This window comes from Chiloscyllium plagiosum, unplaced genomic scaffold, assembly GCF_037043375.1.
Source record: "Chiloscyllium plagiosum isolate Xiang-an unplaced genomic scaffold, Cpla_swu_hap1 HiC_scaffold_30, whole genome shotgun sequence".
Taxonomy (NCBI): domain Eukaryota; kingdom Metazoa; phylum Chordata; class Chondrichthyes; order Orectolobiformes; family Hemiscylliidae; genus Chiloscyllium; species Chiloscyllium plagiosum.
The window spans coordinates 47411475-47435783 of record NW_028270168.1 but is presented as its reverse complement, the minus strand read 5'-3'; the positions used below and the strand labels follow the sequence as shown (position 1 = coordinate 47435783).

At 44.5% G+C, this 24309-nt stretch overlaps 1 protein-coding gene across 2 annotated transcripts in view; it reads left to right on the top strand.

Annotated features, from left to right (window-relative positions):
• LOC122563748 (mitogen-activated protein kinase kinase kinase 5) overlaps window positions 1-22571 on the top strand; it is a 172836-nt gene extending 150265 nt beyond the window's left edge. For both annotated transcript variants that reach the window (XM_043717935.2, XM_043717937.2), the window contains 4 exons: window positions 2763-2875; window positions 8164-8276; window positions 11920-11996; window positions 18966-22571. In XM_043717935.2, the coding sequence (XP_043573870.2) occupies window positions 2763-2875; window positions 8164-8276; window positions 11920-11996; window positions 18966-19032 (370 nt within the window). In that variant the 3' untranslated portion in view covers window positions 19033-22571. The remainder of the gene's footprint in view (window positions 1-2762; window positions 2876-8163; window positions 8277-11919; window positions 11997-18965) is intronic.
• Window positions 22572-24309: the final 1738 nt, after the last annotated feature.

Below are 24309 nucleotides of genomic sequence, written 5' to 3'. Positions count from 1 at the left end.
AATGATCACTTAGAGACTACGCAGAACACATCTGACTTGTAGGACTGCTATTCTGGTCTGAATGCAGATTACACAGGGATATACATCACATCATGTGGTGAATAGTGATAGACAACAGTTTGGTACATCCCTTAAAGGTATACCACAATAACTTGTTGTTTTAGTAATTTGGGAGCAGAGCTGGGTGGGCCCTTTGTTTTCTGAGCCCCGCCCAATTTGCCATTCAATTAGACCAAACATGGAAAAAAAAACTGCCTTGCATTTATGTAATGCTTTTCATGACCAGTGGATGTCTCAGTGCTCTGCAACTAATGAATTACTTTTTGAAATGTGGTCAAGTTTCTGCAGTAGGAAACAGCAGTTGAACTTGCACACGAATGCCAGGGTTAATGACCACTTACATACACTGTTCTTGTATGAGGGACAAATTTTAGCCAAGACATGAGGATGACCCCCCCCCCCCACCCCAGTTTCATGTAGTGCCACAAGGTCTTTTATATCCAGGAAGCAGCTGCAGGTTTAGTTGATCATATCATACAGAGATGGCACTTGGACAGTGCAGCAGTCCCTCTGTACTGCAGTGGAATGTCAACCTCATTATTTTCTGCTAAAGTTCCAGAGTGCAGCTTCATTCCAGGACCTTGTGTATTAGAGGCAGGAGTGTCAACAGCTGAGGCAGAGCAAGGCTGATCTCACCTCAGCTGTATGTACTCACCTCTGGTCAAAATCTCATGATCTTGTCCTCAACAGAAATGCATCCATCTCAGTCTTGGAGACTCCAGTTGACCTGTAGTAACCTCAGTCTATTTTGGGCGGGTGGGAGAGAGTTTATTATTTCCACATTTTATACCCTTCCTGATTTCACTCTTGAATGGGCTGGCTCTAATTTTCGGATGATGTTACCTGGTTCTTGATGTCCCCAACAGACAAAATAGTTCCTCTCTATTTATCCTGTTGAAAACCTCATTCAGATCACTCCTTAATCTCCTGAACTCAGGAGAATGCACACTGTGTTTAAACAACTTGTCCTCACCATTTAACCTCCCAAAGGTACTAGTATCATTCAGAGTGAGCCATGCAGGAATTGCTTATGGGAAAGGGAATTTGTGTCGCAGTAAATGTGTGGCCATGAAAGAAATCAAGCAGCCATCATCCCAAGACATTTAATGGGCTCTCGCAGAATTTACTGTGGCAAGTCTGAGCTGTGGCCTGCCCAGTATTTGATGTGACCACAAGTCATTTAAAGAACAGCAGTGGTTCCAGCCCAATCAAGTGTGGCAGGTTCCCTGTGAATCTGTCTTATTCATGGCATTATGCTCATACGCAATGAGGGTTAACTATGTTGGTAGCCATTCCCCGTGAGGGGAGGTGGTGGGGGGAGGTATTCCTGTGAGGATAATTGATCTCAGAGAGGACATTCCTATGAGGATAATTGATCCCAATTTTTGATTGGTGTTACTGTAAGATCATCCCACTCTATTGATTCCACCTCCTCTTAGTCAGGAAGATTTACTGCAAAGCAATGAACATGCAATGCAAAGATTCACACACAAAGCTGGGCAGTGATTGTTAGATGATACATTAAGATGTATCATTTGTCTAGTTAAGATCATATAATGCCTTCATTGAGGCATTGAGGGTTGCAATCATCCCGGATTACCCTGGGAATTAAAAGATTAGCCTCCAGGAAGCTGCTGGAAGAAGCTCAGGAGAAAACACTCCGTAAAATAATTCTATATCATGTGAACACTGGTCAGTCATTGCTGATATGTCTGTGTTCATGTCAGTGGCTGTTAAGTGTGTCAGCATTGATATGTACCAGAGTCTCTTGATTAGTAATATTGGCTATTTTAAATTCAGAACTATGCATTTGACAAAAGAAGTAATTACCTTCACGTGGATTAAATGCTCTGTAATGTTCCATTTCATTGACAGTACCGAGTGGTAAAAGCCACAATTGTAAAGTGTTGGTATTTTATAATATTATAAAGCTTCCTCTCCACTATCACTGCACCAGAAACAAGCAAAGATTACCTGTGCACTCTGGTTCAAATCAACCAGATATCTCAGTCCCAGTCTCAGATGAACTCCACTCAACTCTCCACTCTCACATTTCCACTTGAAACACTTCTAATGTTTATGTTTATTCAGATTCCAAATTTTATAGAACTGAAAACTGGCAGAAGTCCAAGCCAAGATTTTCTTTTTAAAGTTTCAATGTTCATTATCATTTTCTATTCTACCCACGTGTGCAGATCCCTCCAATCCTTCCTGATCTCTGTAAGCTCATGCAGCCTCACAACCCTTTGAGATCTCTGCATTGCTGAGGTTCTGGCCTCTCGCACTTCCCTGATGTTTATCACTTCAGAATAGGCAGCTGTGTCTACAATTATCCAGTCTCTCAACTCGTGAATTTCTTCCTTGCATCTCTTTCGGTCTATTCTCTACTTTGCCTCCTTTTGCCAGCTCGTTCAAAACTACATATTTGTTTAAATTTGTGGTCACATGTTCTCACTTCTGTGCCCCGATTACATTTTTTTTGTCCAATAATATTTTTGTGAACCACCTTGTTCCGCTATGTGGCAGTTTCTATATAAATGCAGGCACTTCTGATTAAATTTTGTGGGAGGCCTGTGTGAGGAAATTCATTTCCCTCTGGGTCTGTGCTTGCGTTGCTCCTGTCATTGGGATGAGTAGACAAAAGATGGAGAATTAACCAAAAAAAAAACCTCTGATTATCTACTGGATCTTTAATCTTTCAGCCTCCTGGAAGACCTTGCAGAGAAAGAGAGGGAGTTCCAGCAACTTCTACAACTAACCCTACACCAGAAAGACCACAGCCTGAAGTCACTACGAAAGAGATCAGAATCCTCAGGTCAGTTGATGGGGACAGACTATTGTGGAAGCATTGCATGGACTGAGGATGATTGAGAATGGACCGTGGTCACTCCTGAACCAACCTATGGTTGCCAGTGCCCTCCACGTGATGAGCAGTCATCATCATCATTTTGTTTCACTGGTCATGTGCAAAGACTGGGGGACAGCTTTGTATTTAGCTGCAGGGATAGCCCAGGGTGTTGTGGCTCAGGGTGGAAAACTGCTGTGAGGGGTGGGGCCAGGGCTGGGGATAGATCAGGAAGGTAGGACCTATTTTGTTGTTCAAAATATCGGAAGAGTCTAAATATTGGAACTGAACATCCTCTTTGCCAGAGAATTCAACATCACCCAGGAAATCTCTATAATGATGTGGCTGATTCTAGAGTATAATTCTTGCTGAAACTGTAGTATGGTTCTGAGGAAGTTGGAGATCAGGTGACAGGTTAAACCAAGGAACCATATATCTCTTGGGTAGATGTAAAGGATTCTGAAGTTCTATTAAATGTAGAGCAGGTAGGTTCTTCAGAGTGTCTTGGCCATATCTCCCAATACAGTTATTATTGGGTGGGTGGGGAGGTTCTGTATTTTGGTACATAAAGCCTGACAGCCGTATGAGGCAGGGAGAACGAGGTCAGAGAATTTTCTACCATCTGTCATTGTCCTATAAAACACTAGGTACCTATCAATAGTCAAGTTGTGACATATTCAGCTTTTTGGATTTGCTGAGGCAGGTTAAGACGGAAGAGAGAGATAAAACATGAAAGGGATTGTGTCTGAGATCAACCACTGTTAAAACCGAGCACTTACAGATGGCTCTAGACAGTTTTGTTTTCTCTCTCTCTCGCCCTCTCTCTCTGTCAAAGTGTTGTCCACGCTAGAGGGTAGGATCAGCCAATTTGAGTTCAATCAAACAGCACAAATGACCCAATTGGCTGTTTACAAAGGTGTTAGTTGAGGGAGAATCAACGTTTCAGGCATAAGCCCTTCTTATGCCTGAAACGTCGATTCTCCTGCTCCTCGGATGCTGCCTGGCCTGCTGTGTTTTTCCAGCACCACATTTTTCAACTCTGGTATTCCAGCATCTGCAGTCCTCACTCTCTCCTGTTAATTGAGGGATAATAGCTGGAATGCTGGTGAGACTCTCCCCTACTTTCCTTTGAAGTAACGTCATTAAAAAAAGGTGGGAGATGGCACAGTGCCAACTGCAGACTTCATGACTGCAGCTGTATGGAGAGAGTGAGATCACTGTGTGTGTGCCAGTTTGGCAGAGAGCCAAGTGGGTAAGGCTGCTGCGCACGCTCACTGCTGAGTAACTGATCTGTTTCATGGAATTCCCTGTAACCCACTTCAGTGCAAATATTGTGTAATGTGGGCTGCAGAGGTGACTACCAACCCGGAGAGAGTTTGTGGTGAATATTTAGTGACTTCATGCATCCCATGTTTCCTGGAAGGTCAGTCAGTCTGGGAACGGAAAGTGAGAGTGTTGTTGCCTTTAGAGGGTGAGGGAGGTACTGACGTTTAGTTTCTCTAATGTGTAAAATTGTCTTTACTCCAAAGTGGAAATGTACTTTTCAGTCATATTCCTTTTAAATGCTTCAAGTTGAAAGACTTGTATATTGAGCCATGCTCAGAAAGCACATGAATCTTGTTGTCAGAGTGTGAAGGGAGCTATGGTTTTCTGTCACCTAATTCTCCATGAATACTTTTGGTTTGACCACATTGCCTCCATTTTCCCATTTCAAAGCAGTTTCTGAAGCTGGTAGTGACACCCGGTGATTAGGCGCACCAGTGACCATCTCTTTTCCTTCTTTTTCATCCATATAACTATTTGGTATTAGCCAATCGACTTGTTCAGAGATCTTATTGAACACCTCTGGAGCAGTTGGGATTTGAACCCGATTCCTGGCTCAGAGGTAGGGACACTACTACTGCAGCATGAGACCTTGGGATGGTGCCCTTAGCAATTGGATGCAGCTTGTTCCAGTGGCACATGTTACTGGTCTCCCTCTCCATCCACCCCCTCACCAGAAGGAAGTAATCAGGGTCAGCCAAGAGCGCTGATGTCTCCAAGAAGTCGGGTCAAGTCCAACACTATGTGAACCTGTTGGATTTGTATAGCACCTTTCAGAGAGTTGCGTTGCAAGGCCGTTCACTGAAATGTGACATTACTGGATGCTGTGCCAAAGAAATGGGTTTCAAAGAGAGATGAAAGGTGGGATGTAGATTCTTGCATTTTAAATGTTCCAAAAGGGTGTGAGGGAGCAGGTCGCTCAGCTAGAGATTGAAAATTACAAGCAAGAAGAAGAGCCAAGATCTCCCATTGTGTTGGCCACCATTACTCCCTCAAACAAAAACAAATGCATTAGTTCTCTCTAACTCTCTGTTTCTCTCGCTTTCTCTCACTCTCTCATACTTTCTCTCTCTCCCGCTTTCTCTCACTCTCTCTCTCCCCTTTCTCTCTCTCCTCCTTTCTCTCTCTCCTTCTTGTGCTCTTTCTTTCTCTTGCTCTCTTTCTCTTGCTCTCTCTCATGCGTTCTCTCGCTCTCTCTCATGCTGTCTCTCATGCTCTCTGTCCCCCCTTTCTGTCTCTCTTTCCCTCTTTCTCTGTCTCTCTTTCTCTCACACAGTCTTTCTCTCTCTCCCCCACCTTTTTCTCTTTCTCCTTTTTCTCTCTCTTTATCTCTCCCTTTTTCGCTCTTTCTCTCTCTCTGTCTCTCCTTTTTTCTATCTCTCCCTTTCTCTCTCTCTGTTTCTCTCCCACTTGCTCTCCCCCTTTCTCTCTCTCTCTCTCTTTCACACACACACACACATTTCTCTCTTTGCCCTTCTTTTGGAATGGATTCTGGAATGTCAACATTGACACAGACTGTGCAGCTAATTCCGATCTCGACTGTAGTATGGGGTTTAGGCCACCGAACGAGGGTGGGGGTGGTGTAGGGGGAGAGGGGAGTGTACATGTGTTCCTAACGCCACAGAAATGTTGTTCTAACCACCAATAAAAATTCATAGAGTCATAAAGCACGGAAACAGATCCTTCGGTCCAACTTGTCCATGCTGACCTAAATATCTAAATTACTCTAGTCCCATTTGCCAACATTTGGTCCATATCCCTCTAAACCCTTCCTATTCATGTACCCACCCATCCTCACCTTTTAAATGTTGTAATTGTACCAGCCTCCTCCACTTCCTCTGGCAGCTCACTCCGTACACACACCACCCTCTGCGTGAAAAAGTTGCCTGGCATTTTTATTTTAAACCTTGCCCCTCTCACTGTAAACCTATGCCCCTTAGTTTTGGACTCCCCTGCCCTGTGGTTAAGACCTTATCTATTTACCCTATCCATGCCCCTCATGATTTTGACTTGGAGCAGCCGGTGTTAGACTGGTGTGGACAAAGTTAAAAATCACACAACACCAGGTTATAGTCCAAACAGCTTTCTTTGGAAGCACTAGCTTTCGGAGCACTGCGTCTTCATCAGGCGGTTGTGGTGAATAAGATCATGCTCACAGAATTTATAACCGAAGGAGTCCAGTGTCATGGAGATGTGATACATTAAACAATTTCAGATTAAATCTTTCATCTTTTAGAATGGGAGATGCTAGTTTCAGTTCTTGATTTTATAAACCTCTATAAGGTCACCCCTAAGCCTTTGATGCTTCAGGGAAAATAGCCCCAGCTTATTCAGCTCAAACCCTCCAACCCTGGCAACATTCTTATAAATCTTTTCTGCACCCTTTAGTACCATTGTTCCGATAGCAGGAGGGTGAGAGACCACGTTGATGTGTTTTGGTGGAATGCACTGAACACTGCAAATGTTTGGGCCTCTGCTCAACCCATCACCAGCGACTGGATATAATTAAGGACAGAGTCATGGTTGCTGCTGTCACTCTGCCCGTGGTCATGAAGCAGAGTTGGGAGGATGGTGGATGGTCCGTATTTTTTATTCATTCACAGGATGTGGGCATCACTGGCTGGGCCAGCATTTATTGCCCATCCCTAATTGCCCAGAGACCAGTTAAGAGTCAACCACATTGCTGTGGGTCTGGAGTCATATGTAAGCCAGACTGGGTAAGGATAGAACATAAAACGTTGCAGCACAGTACAGGCCATTTGGCCCTCGATGTTGTACTGACCTGTGAAACTAATCTAAAGCTCATCTAACCAACACTATTCTATTATCATCCATATGTTTATCCAATGACCATTCAAATGCCCTTAATTTTGGGGAGGAAGTGGGTACTGCAGATGTCGGAGATTAGAGTCAAGATTGGAGTGATGCTAGAAAAGCACAGCAGGCCAGGCAGCATCCGAGGAGCAGGAACATCGACGTTTCAGGCAAAAGCCCTTCATCAAGAATCCTTAATGTTGGGAGTCCACTACTGTTGCAGGCAGGGCACTCTGAATGGCAGTTTCCTTCTCTAAAGGGCATTAGTGAACCGGATGGATTTTTCCTACAATCGATAGTGGCTTCATGGTCATCATTAGACTCTTAATTCCAGATTTTTTTTATTGGGTTTAAATTCTACCATCTGCCACGGTGGGATTTGAACCCGGGTCCCCAGGACGTGACTTGGATCTCTGGACTAAGAGTCCAGCAATAGGCCATCGCTTCCCCTAATCCACAGGAAGGAGGCTTAGTGTGATCTGTGTTGAGAAAAGAGGTGGAGTGTACAACTGTGCATCTGAAACATTCAAATACAGTGTGACCGTGCACTGGATGGGTCTGAACACCAATTTATAGACATATTTCTTTCTGCCTTGAATATTCTCGCTTTATGACCTGGATCACTGTTGACAAGTACATCCCAGAAAGGATATTACTACCCTTCAGTTGCTGTGGGAAACTGGGGGAGGGTCTGGGATTCCAGATATTGGAATGTAAGTTAGAAGGAGAAGCGAAGGACATTAAACATGTCCTCTTTGGGCCAGAGGAGCCATTGAGTCAACACCATTAAAGTTTGTCAGATTTGTGGGTGACTGATTGATCCAGATGAAGAGAATGGCCCAAAACCAAGGAATGATGAGCTGAGGAATGGGAAAGGAAATCTCTGTGAGTTTTTTTTTAAATTAGCTCATAGGGTAGACGATGTGAAACATCTTTGAAATAAATGGGTTCAGCCAGCTGTAGGTTGAGAGAGAGGTTGTTTGGAGATCGATTAGGAAAGTATGAGCTTCCTGATTCTCCTTGTTTTCATCTTGGTTGAAGATCAGGCCCCTCTCTGAAATGTGAACACAGAATTTGGCACAAACTGCTTATTAACATTTTCTTTTGATGTTCTTGACCAGATGTCTACTCAGCCGCTCTTTGCAACTTCCGATCAACTACTGCAGACTCTGAAACCGAGGAACTTACACGGTGGCTGGTAACAACTCAAGTTGATCAACGAACAATTGACCAGGTAAGAGCTACCGAGGTTTCTGTAGAGTGTTATACAGAGAAGTATTTAAATTGAGAGATGGTTTTAGATGTTACAGAGTGCCAGAGGCTCCACCCTTTCTCTGAGTTGCCTGCAAGTGACCTGTGAGTGTATATAATGAATAATGATTGGAATAATCTTGGATTTACATAATGCTTTTAACAAAGTAAAATAATCCAAGGTACTTGGACACCAAGACAAAGAAATTAGCACTAGGAGAGATGACCAAAATCTTGGGTAAAGGTGTGGGCTTGAAGGAGGGTCCCAAAAGAGAGTGAGGCAGAGGAGCATGGAGGGGTAGGGAGGGAGTTCCATTGTTTAGGCCCAAGGAGCCGCAGTGGAGTGATTAAAATCAGAGACATGCAAGAGGCCAGAATTGAAGCAGTGCAGTATTCCCGGGCAGAGGGATGGGTCAGACTGTGGAACAATTGAACGATGACAACTTTAAATCCACAGTGTTGCCGATTAGGAGCACGTGTATGAAAAGGTGGTGAGGCACAGAATGCTGGGGCTAGAAGAGGCAGTGAGCGGTTTGGGAATTGGCCTAACCAGGATCAGTAAAGTGCAAAGGAAGGAGGGAGAGGCAACCAGTTCAGGGTGGAGCCATGACACTGCTAACGGAAAGTCATCAAGCTGAAATATCCCCTCTGTGCTGCCAGACCTGAGTGTGTCCAGCATTTTCTGTTCTCACTTTATAATACCTCGAGTTAGCTGATGGCCCTTCAGCCAGTCCTATCAGGTAAGGCCATTTGAAAACCTCTGTATATCCTGGGTCATCGGTTAAATCTTCGAGGAGAAAGTGAGGACTGCAGATACTGGAGATCAGAACTGAAAATGTGTTGCTGGAAAAGCGCAGCAGGTCAGGCAGCATCCAAGGAACAGGAGAATCGACGTTTCGGGCATGAGCCCTTCTTCAGGACTTTCCGTTAGCACTGTCATGGCTCCACCCTGAACTGGTTACCTAGCCTTCCTTCCTTTGCACTTTACTGACCCTGGTTAGGCCAATGCCAGAAACGTCGATTCTCCTGTTCCTTGGATGCTGCCTGACCTGCTGTGCTTTTCCAGCAACACATTTTCAGCTCATCGGTTAAGTCAACAGCATTTTCAATTATAAGTTCCTGAGTGTACATCTACATTTCCGTGCTCAGCAGTTAGATGCATCAGTGACCAGCTGCACTGGGTTTCGTTTGGACCAGTCCTTGTTGGGTGCTCTCTGATTGCAAACACTGATAGATGATGGGTTCGACGGTACAGTCACAGCCTGAAGCCACTCACAGATGCTCATTCCCTGGCTTCCAGATGACAAGTACTTATCACGATAATAAAATCCTGTAAAGCTCTGCTTTTTGACTGGAGCCTGGGGGAATTGAGAGTAGTCTGTGAGCAGACACTGGAATTCTCAAACATACGCTGTTTAACTGATGATGTGTATAATGCCAATGTTGAGTCCTATCAGTACTCCCTGGCCCTTAGGCAGCTCTCTGCAGCGTTACTGATCTATCGGACAAATCAACAGTGTTTGCATCAAAGATATTTGCAGACAAAGTAAATTGTTGTGGTTTTAACAGACTTTGGATTTCATTTCAATGCTCATGATCCCACTTGAAGAAGGAGTTTTTTCTCCACTGATGAGGGCAGCTCCAGCCCAGCAGTGTCCAATAAAATGCTGAGGCATCTTCACTGTGTCCTACATCTGCACACACGCTACATGGGTGTTGAGGAAAATAAGCAGTACCGCTGTTTGGTGATAGTGTGGGGTTTGTGAGGAGAAAGAGAAAGAAGAAAAAAAAAATGCTGAGGCATACATCAGCAAAGTGCCAGCTTGATCTCAGTTAGATAAGAACTAGGAGCAGCTATAGGCAATTCAGCCCCTTGATTTCCTGGAATACTCTCTCATCTTCCCAATCCTTTAACCTTCTGTGTGTTCCTTGGATTTCTCTCCACAGAATAGAGGAGTAACTGAGCTTCAGAATCATCGTTCTGGAGATCTCAGTGGCGTATAGGTTGTCTCGGGCAATAGATCATTGAGTTGATACTGAGGAATTGGATGTGCTCCAACAGGAGCTCTCTGTGTTTGTGCTCACAGTATCCAGGAACAGAATTTAACCCTAACCCAGATCGCAATCGAGTTTTCACATCCACTAACCTGAAGGAAATGTTTTGCCCCAATTCCTGCCCATGCTGAAGGTTTACCATTTGTTATGACCGTCTCCCCTTTGCTGCTTGTAACATGACTCACAAAATGGAGTCTGCACCACTACTTAATGGGATCACGGCTGATCTCATCTCATCCTTCCTGCCCACTCCCCAACCTGTTACTAATTAAAAACGTGTCTATTTGCTCCTTAAATTTACTCAGTGTGCCAACATCTACCAGACACAGGAGCTGTGAATTCCATAGATCCACAATCCTTTGAGAGAAATAATTTCTCCTCATTTCTGTTTTAAATCTGCCAGCCCTTATCTTAAAACTACCACTTCTTGTTCTAAAACCCAACAAGCTGAATGTGCCTCCCTCAGAAAATCTGTCTCCTTGCAGGAGGTGGGATTCCTCTGGGTCTTATGAGGTCGGTGTGGCTCAGGTAGGGAGGTTACTGGAAGCTGCCCCTATTTATCCAACTGCAGCGAGAGAGTTGTTGCGAGTTGATGATAGATCTGATCTGATCTTGTCTCGTCCGATTTGCTCTTGCAGTCACCAGACCAGCTACAGCAGTGAGATACTGAGCCACACAGACTGAGTTCACTGCTTGGTCTGAGTAAGCTGTTTCCAGTCAGGGTCACTGTTGAGTTTCTCCACTTACCTAGTTAGAGCAAAACCCGCCTCACCAACAACTCCGATGTGTGCAGGTTCCAGAAACAAAGACCGAGACTGCTGGAAAAGCTCAGATGGCAGCATCTGTGGAGAGAAAGCAGAGTTAACATTTCAGATCCAGTGACCCTTCTTCAGAATTGATGGTAGCTAGGAAAAAGTTTATGCATAGGAAAGGATGGGGCAGGGTGTAAGGAGTAAATGATAGGTGGAGGTAGAGCCCAAAGAGAGAGAGTAATAGTTGGACAGACAGAGAAGTGGATAACAGTCACCTTTGAAGAATGATGCACATGGAGACTGCTAGCGGCTAACAATGGGTTGTGTGTAACAGCAGACCATGTGATAACAAGGCCTAGTGTGTGAGAGTTGGGCTTAGGGCAAGGGAGAAGGTGCCTCAAACCCTAAAACTGTTGAACTCAATATTGAGTCCAGAAGGCTGTAGAGTTCCCAAGCAGAAAATTAGATGCTATTCTTCCAGCTTGAGCTGAGCTTCACTGGATCACTGCAGCAAGCCTGAGACAGAGCTGTTGGCCAGGGAATAGAGTAGTGTGTTGAAGTGGCGGGTAACTGGAAGCTCAGTGTTTGTCACAGCTGCAGGTTCCGGGTTGGGTGGAACGCCTAACATTAAATAACCAATGGTACTGCCTGCTTCACTTACTACTTGGAGATGGTCTACTTGGCAGAAGTTATCAGAGGATGCTGGAGCTCATGAAACAGCACCAAGTTATCAGGAGAGAGAAGGAAGGACAAGGGGCTCCATGGTCAGAGATATATGTTTCATGGTGACTCTAGTGCTGTCTCACGTTCATGTTACAGATTGTGGCTAATGGGTACACACTGCAAGATCTTCTGACTGATGCCACAAGAGATGATTTGAAATACGCCCAGATCAGGTAAGAGCTGTGGCTGGATTTGGTGTTCAGTTGTTATTCCTAAATTTCAGGTTGAATTGTAAACAGCATTCACATTCCTGCTGAACAGTGGCACCATGATGACAACCTTGTGCCTGAGTCAGAAGCTTGTGGATTCATACAGCACTGTAACCTCTACAGGCTCACACCCCAGTGCTACACAGTCAAAGGAGGCATTACACTGGCACCCCAGTTATTCAGATTTCTATCAAAGATTCAATGGTGGCATTAAAACTATTGTTCTAGCTGTTATTCTTAACTAACCTCACTAAAGGCTGATTAGCTGCTGATTTTCCTGTTAGTATTTGTGGAATCTCGGTATGTATGTCTTGGGTATCATGTTTCCCAGATTATATTTCCAAAAGTAACCCTTATGTGTGGCCAGCACCACCTGAGATGTCCACACAAAGTCTTTGGCAGAAGAAAAGCTCAGTCTTAATAAACTGAGCTGGTTTATTACATAGTATTTAATAACTAGCTACATCTGAGATGCAAGAGTCCATTATGAGCCCTCAGGCTAGAGTTGAGACTGAAGGCACATTATTGTTTTGCTACATTGGACTTACCACAGAAGGCTAAAGACTTAGAGACATATAGCCCCCCTCAAAACTACCTTTATATTCAGTTGCACATCTTGTGACGTCAGTTAACGCATAGGGGCTAACTGCTTGATTTGATTTGATTTCGTATTGTCGCATGTACCGAGACACAGTGAAATGTATTGTTTTGCGTGCTATCCAGGCAAATCATACCTTATATAAGTACTTTAGGGTAATAGAACAGAATACAGAATGTAGTCTTATAGCTACAGAGAAGGTACAGAGAAAGATCAACTCTAATATATGAGGGGGTCCGTTCATAAGTCAGATAACAGCGGGGAAGAGTCACTTATGTAACAATCAACTGTCTGTAAATCACTTTGAGACATCCCAAGGATGTGAAAGATGTTATGTAAATGTACATTATTTCTTTTGATTGTATATCATGGACTCCTCCCTCGGCATTATGAGCACAAAGAAAATCACGGGTTTGAAACTGATTTTCCCTGTTAGTGCGGAACAGGTGATAATGAGTCAGACACTCATGTCACATCAACCCCACTGATGTGATCAGAGAGAGAGAATCACACGAAACGGAAAACACTGTGGATTGGCTATTGCCTGGTTTGCACTAGTGTGGAAGTCAAATTTAACACTCAGGTACAGAGTGTTAGCTGAAGCAGCTCAATGCTAGTGTGATGCACTAGCATTGATTGAGAGCACTGCTCAAAGTGTCAAGGACAAGAGGCAGTGAAAGTGCTCAGCAGGTCAGGTAGTGTCTGCAGAGAGAAGGTGAGCTAAAGGTTTTGGGTCAATGGCTTTTAATTCACGATAGCTCATCTCGACCTGCAATGTCAACTCTTCTTTTCTCCACAGATGTTACCTGACCTGAGCACCTTCAGCTTATTTATTTATTTTTCAGTTGTCCAGCTTTTGCAGTAATTTACTTTTGTACTCTGCCTGACATACTGAGTTCTCAGACTCAATTTGCCTCTTTCCCGAATGCATCCCAATTTTATCCAAAACTGAAGCTTGTTTGACTTTACTCCACTAGAGGCTGCAGTTTACCACATGAGTGGCATAACCTGAGCTGAAGAAGAGAATTTTCCCACTTTGTGTCAGAGGTCCAACAATGTTTGAACATTTTGGACAAGGAGAGCTTTGATTTGTCAGCCTGCTAGAGGGTAACCTTTTCAATCAGGAGCTGAAACAGATAAAATCAGTCTCAGAGTCTCCCCAAGTTCCAGAGTTAGAGGGGCTAGGAAAGACAGAGATTGTCCATTTTTCCCAGGAGCCCCTGAGGCAGGCTTCACACTGGCTGCAGGCCTCACTGAGGACAATCTTCATTGCTCAATGGCTGAAAACGAACTCTTCCCTTCCCTTCATTGTAAGAAATGGTTTTTGAAATATTGAGACCTTTTTTTAAATTTGCCCCAAATGTTTTCTCCAGTTCTGTTCGCAAGGAGCTGGCTGTGACTGAAGTCCATTGGCACCTGGCCCCTCTGCCCTCTGCCACACACGGGCATCCTTTGGGCCTGGCACAAGGTTGATCCTAGCATTACCTAAGTCAAGCCTACTCAGAATTGGAGCCGATACCGTTTCAAAGTCAAATAGCCACTCCCTGCCTAGTGTACTCTACAACTGCACATATACCACTTGCCTAATGCACACACACAAGCAGTAAGCTGGTGCACATTGTTATATTCAATGCCCACTCCATTCTCTAGGTGTATTTGCGGTTCATTTTTTATTCCCACTGCCTCTGTTTCTGAAGCTATTCAGTCTGTGTTCAGTATCTTACCCTGGTGTCATTCTTTTAACAAGTGTGAATCTTGACGGGGAGTGTTTAATCATGAGAAGGAGAGCCTTAGGCAGCCTTCACATGCGTGTTTTTATCAGGAGTAGGAAAACTGGTTAATGTTCCTCCTCCTTAGCCCAAGGATATCAATTAGACATCGCAGCTGTTCTTGATGAGATCAGTTCAATTCACACAGTCGGGGAACCGGCTCTGGGAACTTTCTCATCTGTCGTGGCTCAGTACCTCACCATACGGAGACCTCTGCCAGCTCCAATCTTGGTGAAGCTGCACAGTGACCCGACAGGAAGAGCAACTATCCACAACCCACACCATACCATTCCATAAGTCACTCCTTTCTTCCCCTGAGTTCCAACCTGTCGTTGTGTCCTTGGAAAGGGAGAAGCCACATGCAGAGTCAGGCTCGGGGAAATGAGAGACATTCCGAGGATTTAGTTCCGATGCAAGTGCGCACAATCCATTCCAAACAAACAAAACACAATCCATTAATCCCATGTAATTGTCCCCATGCTTCGCAAGAACTATTATGAGGGGTGGTGTAATATGAGTTCTAATCATGTCGATATGTTTGCATTGTTTACTTGGGAATATGGTCCCACTTACACTGGATTTACCTCCTTTCCCTCTCAACTTCCCATTGGTCCCTTGAATTGGAACAGCCGAGCTTCTGAAATTTTCACAGAGGTTGCGTAATGGCATGGCTGGCCGCTCCCCAAACAATGTGCGTGGGTTTTGATTAAACACTGCTGTACTGCATGATGTGGTCATTCCTTGCCTTTTGTTGTCTGAGTTTCACTGCTTTACATGCTGAGGAGATTGCTGGGCAAGTCTGTTTGTATTCTTGTGTCAGCAAGTTCGCTGAATGTTTGGATTTGTCAGTTCAAAGAACTTTTATGTGACTGTTTATTGATGTGTTTGTTGTTCTCATGTGCATATATATATGAAATGAGTAAATGCCAAGAGAGAGAGAGTGTGCATGCACATGCGCTAAGTGTGCGTGCATTTTCTGTTATTCTTTCACAGGAGCATAGAAGAATGAGAGGCAATTTTATCAAAGCATTGTCAGGATCCTGAGGTGTTTTAACTGGGTAGATGCTGGCAAGATGTTTCCTCCTGTGGGGGTAACAGTTTAAGGAGTTGTCTCCCATTTAAGCTGCAGATAAGGATGAATTTCTTCACCACAGGAATTGTTTACCTCAGGAATTCGCTTGTCCGACAGCAGGGGAGGCTGAATCATTGAATATATTCCAGGCTGAGTTAGATAGATTTTTAATATTGAAAAACGTCAAACACTATGAGGAGTGGCAAGCAGGAAAATGGTGTTCAGACCACAATCAGATGTGCCACGTATCTATTAAATAGTGGAGCAGGTTTAAGGGATCTGCTGTTGTTTCTACTTCTTATTTCATGAGCTGTCATTGTAGAAAAACCTGCATTTATATAGCTGCTTCTGTGATGTTAGGATGGCCAAAGGCACTTCTCAATGATAGAAAGAAGTATACTCACTGCAGTAATGTAGGAAATGCAGCAGCACTGAACAAACTCCCATAAATAGGTGATGTCCGATTGGCCAAATAATCTGTTTTTTTAAGGGGATAAATATTGGGACAGGATACAAGGAGAATTCTTTGCTTTTTCAAATAGCTCCCATGGGAAACCTCTCCAGGAGGGCAAAAAGAAAGATGGTGTTGAGCTGTCTTCTTCAACTGCTTCAGTCCATATATTGTAGGTAGACCCACAATGCCATGAGGGAGGGATTCCAGGATTTTGACCTCGTGTCACCGAAGGGACAGTGACATATCTCCAGGTCAGGATGGTAAGTAGCTTGGAAGTGAACTTGTAGGTGGTAGGTTTCTCATGCATTGTGCTTCTAAATGGTGGTGGTCACAGGTTTGTAAAGTGTTGTTAAAGGAGACTTGATATGCAATTTGTTAGCATTAAGTATCTTGTACTTGGTATAGATTGCTACGTTTGTGCATTGGTGGTTGAAGGAGAGTTTTGAAAGTAGTGGAAATAAATTAAGTGGGCAGTTTTTCTTGGATGGTGTCGAGCTTCTTGAGTGTTGTTGGAGCTGCCCCCATCCAGGCAAGTGGGGAGTATTCCCTCACACTTGTACCTTGTGGATAGTGGGTGAGTCAGGAGGTGGGTTACTCACCGCAGTATGACTTACTCCTGTAGCCACAGTGGTTATATGGTGAAATTCTGGTAGTCCCCAGGGATATTGATGGCGGGGGATTGAGCAATGGTAAAGTGATTGAATGTCAAGATGGGAGGATTGGTTTCTCCCTTGTTGGGCATTGTCTGGCACTTGTGTGGCACAAATATTACCCATCTGCGAAGAGACGGTTAGTCTAACCAAGGCAGTTGCTGTTCTATCAGCCTTCTGCCAACCATCAATTAAGTGCTGAAATTAATTGCACACCATGATTTAGACGCATATCGCTGTGTTATCATTGAGACTGGATCAGCAGCCTGAGGTACACTATGAGTGGAGCACCAACACCATAGGAACTGCAGTAGTTCAAGAGGGAGGCGCACACCAGCAGATTCTCTGCAAACAGATAAAAATTGCTGACCTTTCCAATGGTGTCCATATCCAGAAACCAGCCCACATTGCTACTATGGACTAGACCAAACCCCCTCAAGATATTCAGAAGATAGTTTAGGCTCTCACTTTATCTGATTTTATAGGTAAATGTAAGGTGTTGCATTCCAGATGCAATTTGATTGTTCAAACTACTGGACTTAAAGCAAACACACATTGTATTAATCCACTATAGAATCCCTACTGTGTGGAAATAGGCCATTTGGCCCAACAAGTCCACACTGACCCTCCAAAGAGTAACCCACCCAGACCCATTCCCCTATCCTATTACTCTAGATTTACCTCTGACTAATGCACCTAACCTGCACATCCTTGAACACTACGGGCAATTTAGAATGGCCAGTTCACCTGACCTGCACATCTTTTTGGACTATGGGAGGAAACCCGCACAGATACAGGGAGATTGTTCAAACTCCACACAGATAGTCACCCGAGGCTAGAATTGAACTCCAGGTCCCTGGTGCTGTTAGGCAGCAGTGCTAACGACTGAACCATTGTGACGCCCTATAATTAAGGTATACCGAAAGAAAGAAAGAACTGAAGTAACTGAACTCTATTAGAAGACTTAACAGAACAATAGATACAGTAAGTATTAACTGTTCAACTGTTACAGTAGCATCCTGTAAACTCACTCTTGGCAAAAGGCAAATTATGAAAACAGATTGTCTCACATGCAACTCCAATGGACTAGGAAGAGAACCCCCTCAGATTTTGGCTGAAGCTGAGAGGAGAAAGTAAATCGCTTCTACATATTCAACACCCAACAGCAACTGCAGAAAGCTAAACTAAAACTCCTGGATCTGTGGGAGTTTGACCACATCCATTCAGGTTGCTTCTATTGGTCCAATTGTTAAAAGAAAATCCCAAGGCCTGTAATTTACTCTAGCAGTTCCGCTTTCCAGCTGGGCCTTAAAACCTCTCTTCAAAAATAACCAGAATAAAATACACCTCTTCAAGCCACAGTACCATCACGCTGCATATTGTGGGAGAATATGTGTAAATATGACGTGCTGGCATTGCGTACTGCACAATATAACATGGCCATAATACCATCAGATAGAGTAGTAGAATTAGACCCTTTAGCCCATCGGGTATGCTCCCCCATTCAATCCTGGCTGGTTTGTTTCTCATCCCCATTCTCCTGCCTTCTACCCCTAACCCTGGATAAGACCATAAGATTTAGGAAAGGATTTAAGATACAGGATGGCCAGTATCATCTTAAGTTACAATTGGAGACATAAGTACCTTTCTTTGCTAGTTCAAAGACACTGATTTATTCATTTTAAGTGTCATTAACGAATTAAATGGCTGGAAGCTGATATTATTGAATGGTAATTTAAAATCAAGCCATCATCACATGTACTAATTAAGATGGGATTCAGAATTTTTGACAGGCAAAAAGTGACAGTGATTGGAGATTAGCAATGTGCATTGTGAGAGAAAGCCGGAATAAGTGATACTTACTTACTCCCTAATTGTAATAATCATTACATTTCAGAATTTGAAATTGCTCGCAGGATAAGTCAGACGCATCTCAATTTGATAATACGTGTATACATTATCTTGGATAAGAGGTGGTCAGAATAATGGCTTTATTTTCAAAATGTTCTGTGGTTATAAGAGGTTCCAGGAGATTGGACGAACTGATGAACCTTTGCTATTTAACTTTAGTCATTGAGCAGAGGTTTGAGCTGCCTGAAATAGCCTTACGCAACACTGTTGATGGAAAGTGGTCAGTGGCATTAGTGCTGTTGCCCACTTTACCCGGGATGGTGAAGGTAGATGGCACTACATTGGAAATGTGTGATGGGGCATTTCCCCAGTTAATACCAGAAAGAAGTGTCTAATGGTCAGTGCCCTGCTTCCAAAATGCTTTGGGCGTATATGTATGTGTATGGGTTCATATGCAGCAATGCATGTAGAGAGCACTGTGTACTTATATAGGACAGGATCTGTCTCCACACTCACTAAAGGATGTCTTTCTGTGTTAGGGGTGGAATGCTGTGCAGACTCTGGGCTGCAATCTGCTCCCACAGGAAGATGAACGGCAAGATGTAGGCACTGGCCAACCCACTGCTCAGTTTCCGAGACAAGACTTGGCCTCAGCCCGGGGCTACACTAAATACCATGATCCATGAACTGATAGAGATGCCAGCGACAGGTTCATCCTGAGAGTGAGAGAGCAGAGTTGGGTGCTGCAGACTGTCTCCCACTGCAAGAAGTGTTACAGCTGTCTGTGCCACAAGTTTAATCTCAGAGCTGCACCCATTGCAGATTTATTTAACCCACTGTGCAACATCTCATAGCTGGAAACATGTTATGTTCATACCTCGTGCTGGTTCGATGACTGGGATGTGTGTGTATGATCGTGCAATTGTTTACATTACACATAACCAGCAGGACCCACAGCTTCTGATGTTGTAGGAGAATGTGTAGAAGACAACATAAATAATAAATATTCTCTGTAGGTGATCTAAATTCCTGAAAAGTGCTCAATTTCCCACTAGGATTGCAGACTGTCTCACTTCAACTCATTAATTGCTCTCCTCCTGAATGGCCTAATTTCAAAAAGGCGATTATCCTGTCTTGCCATGTATTCCCTCAGCAGAGAGAGGAGATTCACTTTATCCATCCTATCAAATCCTTTTACCACTTGAGACTTGCAGTCAGATCACACCCTTTACTTATATTTGCAAAGTTATATGGTCCGTATCTAAACAATGGGTCCTCACAGTTGAACTTTTATGAACCAGCATTATTCTGATGAATTCAGGACCTATTTAGCGAGACTCCCAGATTTGAATGCGGTCTGTCCCAGGCTACATCCAACTGAAGCCTCTTTGTATTTTGGCCTAATTGCGAGAGAGGGGTTCAGTTCCCTTTTTAATGTTTTTCAACCCCATCCACTAACTTATCGAGATTTATCTTTCCAGATAAGAATCCTTTTTCTCACCTAATCATTTCAATGGATTCAAAATCCATGACATTTGCCATCAGCCTTCCCACAGTTCCTTCTGTGAAGGATTTTAATTTTCCCTGCATTTTCTTCTAAACAGTACATTGTAAATGTCAGCAGTAGCTTGTGCCCTTGTTCTGTGACAGTGAGAGAATAGGCCAGGCACAGTCAATCCAGCAAGTCTTCCTTTCAGTGACTCTGACCTGCCACCACCCATACGGCTGACACTTGGAGAGGATCTTGTTTTGATCTGCTGCCAATCTGCCCAGGAGCTGCGTGGCAAGATCCTCAAGCTGGAGGTAGCTGACCAGTTGTGCTGCTTTATTAATGTTGGTGGAAGAACGACGTTTGGCCAAGTCATTAAAAACTGAAAATGTGTTGCTGGAGGTGAGGGTGATAGGGAAATGAGGAATCTGAGTCCATCCCTTGTGGTTGGAGGGTTCCTAGGTGGAAGATGAGGCGCTCTTCACGAAGGCTCCAGTTTCCTCATTTCCCCTCCCCCCACCTTGTCTCAGTCCCAACCCTCGAACTCAGCACCACCTTCCTAACCTGCAATCTTCTTCCTGACATCTCCGCCCCCACCCCCACTCCGGCCTATCACCCTCACCTTATCACCCTCACCTTGACCTCCCTCCACCTATCGCATTTCCAGGACCCCTCCCCCAAGTCCCTCCTCCCTACCTTTTATCTTAGCCTGCTGGACACACTTTCCTCATTCCTGAAGAAGGGCTCATGCCCGAAACGTCGATTCCCCCGCTCCTTGGATGCTGCCTGACCTGCTGCGCTTTTCCAGCAACACATTTTCAGCTCTGATCTCCAGCATCTGCAGTCCTCACTTTCTCCTACAAGTCATTAAAAAGACAAACTCATTCTTTAGCCTAGTATCCTGACTCATGACATTGCATAGAACTGGCTCCTGTTCCTCTGGAGTTTAAAAGAACACGGTAATCGCTATATCCGACTGGAACCATCAGCTGCTCTGTCATGAAAGAGAGGTGGTTGGTGGTAGTTTACCCTGAGGGTCACCACACCTCAAACAAGGGAGAGAGGGTAAGAAGAAAGTCCTGCATGGTAACCTCAGCCAGTGCAGGAATTGAACCCACTCTGTTGGCACCACCCTACTTCGTAATGTGGTGTGACTTGATCGAAGCAGAATCATAGAATTGTTACAGCAGAGAAGGAGGCCATTTGGCCCATGATGTCAGCATTGTCTCTCTGAATGAGCAATGCCATCCCCAGCCTTCACCCTCTGATTCTGCAAACTGTTGCTTTTTAGGTAACAATTCTTGGACACCTTGATCGAAGCTCCCTCCACTACATCCTCAGACATCACTTCCATGTCACAGTCACTCGCTGCATTAGAAAATTTCTCTTGTGTGTTCTTTTTATTTACCTGTTGCCTTAAATCTGTGCCCTCTGCTTTTCGGTCATTCCAATGCAATGGGAGCACGTTTGTCCCGATCAACTCTGTTCCCTTCCTTTTGAGTAGCTCTTTCAAATCTTCTCCATGGAAAGCAGTCCCAAATTGGCGAATTCAAAATTTGTAAAGTCTGTTAAGGCGTTGACAGGTAAATACTGAGAGGTTGTTCACCCTGAGATGAGAAAGTTTCTCACTCCAAGAGTTGTGAATTATTGAACTCTCTACCAGGGGAATCTGGAAGTTTATGCTGAGATCAATCCATTTTTGGACACTGGGGAATATGGAGATACTGCTGGAAAGTGACATTGACATTGGAGTTCAACATGATCTTGTTGAATGGCAGAGAAAGCTTCAATGGTCAATTCGCCAGTTCTGAAGAAAGGTCAATGGACCCAAAACATTGGCTATGCTTTCTGTCCACAGACCTGCTGAGTTTCTCCCGCTATTTCTGGTTTTGTGTCATTTGGCCTATTCCTGCTTCTGCTTCTTATCCAATCCAACCCTCTGAGAAGCACCCACCTTTCAGTACTGGAAACAGTGACACCTTGCGGCCCTCAGTTTGGATCGTCCAGTCTCAGCTATGGCTCAGTGGTAGTAGCACTCTTGCCTAAATGTCAGCATTGTCCCAAACCCCACTCCAGAAACTCATGCGCAAAACCCAGACTGCTGCTCCCGGTACAGTACTGAAGGAGCACTGCACTGATGGAATTGCCATCTTTTTGATGGGCTGTTAAAACAAAACCATGTTGATCCTCTCTCATGAATGTGAAAAAGACCATGAAACTATTTTGTAGAATGCTAGGGACTTTCCCCACAGTCTCGGTCAAACAAAATCACTAAGTCTGTTTATTAAATATTTACTTATTGCTGTTTATGGAAATCTGTTGCAAAGTTGGCTGCCGTCTTCCTTACACTACATCAGTAACTACAATTCTAAAAAATAACTTCATTGCCTGTAAATATGTTTGGGATATCTGGTGGCTGTGAAAGACACTATAAAATGCAACATTTACTTTATTTGCATTAATAACAGCTCTTCACAAAAGTGTATTGAATTGTCTATGGGACTTCTTGAGATCATGAAATGAAAGGCTGTGAAATGTCCTTCTCTGTATAAAAGAAATGCTGTTGTGATAACATTTTCTTTGTAACATGTAAAAATACAAAATTTATCTTCCATTGGAATATTTTGTTTAATAAATTGTATTTTTCTTAACTTCATCATTCTGACCTTTTATTTTCACATTAGTATTGGAAAACAGAATAACTATATCATGAGCAAGGCAGTGAGGTAGGATCGAGGAGTAGGAGGTGGGCTTGTGAAGTCATCATGGAATTGGGAAGGGAGAATGGGATTGGGAGGCTGGGGGATAGGATTGGGAAAATGAGGGGTGGGATTGTGAGGTTGGTGGAGTGGGATTGGGAGGTTGGAGGGATGGGATTGGGAGGTTGGGTGTGTGGGATTGGGAGGTTGGGTGTGTGGGATTGGGAGGTTGGGGGTGTGGGATTGGGAGGTTGGGGGATGGGATTGGGAGGTTTGGGGTGTAGGGTTGGGAGGTTGGGGGGATGGGATTAGGAGTTGGGGGATGGGATTGGGAGGTTGGGGGTGTGGGATTGGGAGGTTATAAGGAGTGGGATTGTGAGGTTGGAGAGAGTGGGATTGGGAGGTTGGAGGTGTGGGATTGGGAGGTTGGGGGGGATGGAATTGGGAGGTTGGGTGAGTAGGATTGGGAGGTTGGAGGCATGGGATTGAGAGGTTGGGGGAGGGGAATTGGGAGGTTGGGGGGCTGGGATTGGGAGGTTGGGAGGGGTCTGGGATTGGGAGGTGGAGGAGTGCTGGGATTGGGTGGTTGGGAGGCTGGAACTGGCAGGTTGGAGGGAGTGACATTGGGAGGTTGGGGCGAGTGACATTGGGAGGTTGAGGGGTCTGGGAATGGGAGGTTGGGAGGAGTCTGGGATTGGAAGGTTGAGTGGTGGGTTTGAGAGTGGGGGGTGGGTTTGGGAGTGGTGGGGTGGGATTGAGAGGTTGGGGTGGGTTTGGGAGTGTGGAACGGTGGGTTTGGGAGTGGGGGGTTGGATTTAGAGATTGAGGGGTGGGTTTGGGAGTGCAAAAGGGTGGGTTTGGGAGGTGGGGGGTGGAATTGAGGTTTGGGATTGGGAGGTGGGGGTGGGAGGGTGAGATTGTTATGAGTGGATAGGATTGTGAGGTGAGGATATAAATTGGCATTGGGATTGGGTAGGAGTGGGAGGTGGAGTTGGGATTGTGACTTGGGGGTGGAGGTTAGGACTGTGATGGGCTGGGATTGGGGTAGCGTGGGATTGTGAGGGAGTGGGATTGTAATGGGGTGGATTGTGAGGGATGGAATTGGGATGGGGTGGGATTGCAAGGGGCAGGGATTGTGAGGGGCTGGGATTGGGATGGGGTGGAGTTGCGAGGGGCTGTGATTGTGAAGTGGGGGTGGGATTGTGATGGAGTTGGATTGTTCCCTGGGGGACTGAGATTGTGAATTGCTGCTTTTCCATCTGCAGCCTGTTTTCTGGTGTGTGCTTTGTCGAGGCCCAGGGTGAAGCTGTTGAGCGGAGGCAGTCTCAGTGATGCCAAATCCTTACACATTGTAACAAACAGCTGGCAGCACACATTGGGCCACATTACCAGATTAATAGTCATGATCTAGATTACTGTTCCAGTAGAATGAGAGTTAACTCCCTGAATTCAGATTCAAAGCAACATCAGGAAATTAAAAAAACTGCTACCAGCAAAATGTATCTGTGAAGCTGTTGGAATATTATCAAAACCCAATTGGTTCAACTCCCATCTTGACCCAGTTTGGTCTGCACGTGACTCCAGTCACACAGTATCACGGTTGGCTCTTAAGCCCCCTTTGATGTCACCTACCAAATCACTGTCCCAAACTATCACTGAGGGAGGGGCATTGAATTCCAGTGAATGATCAAAGGT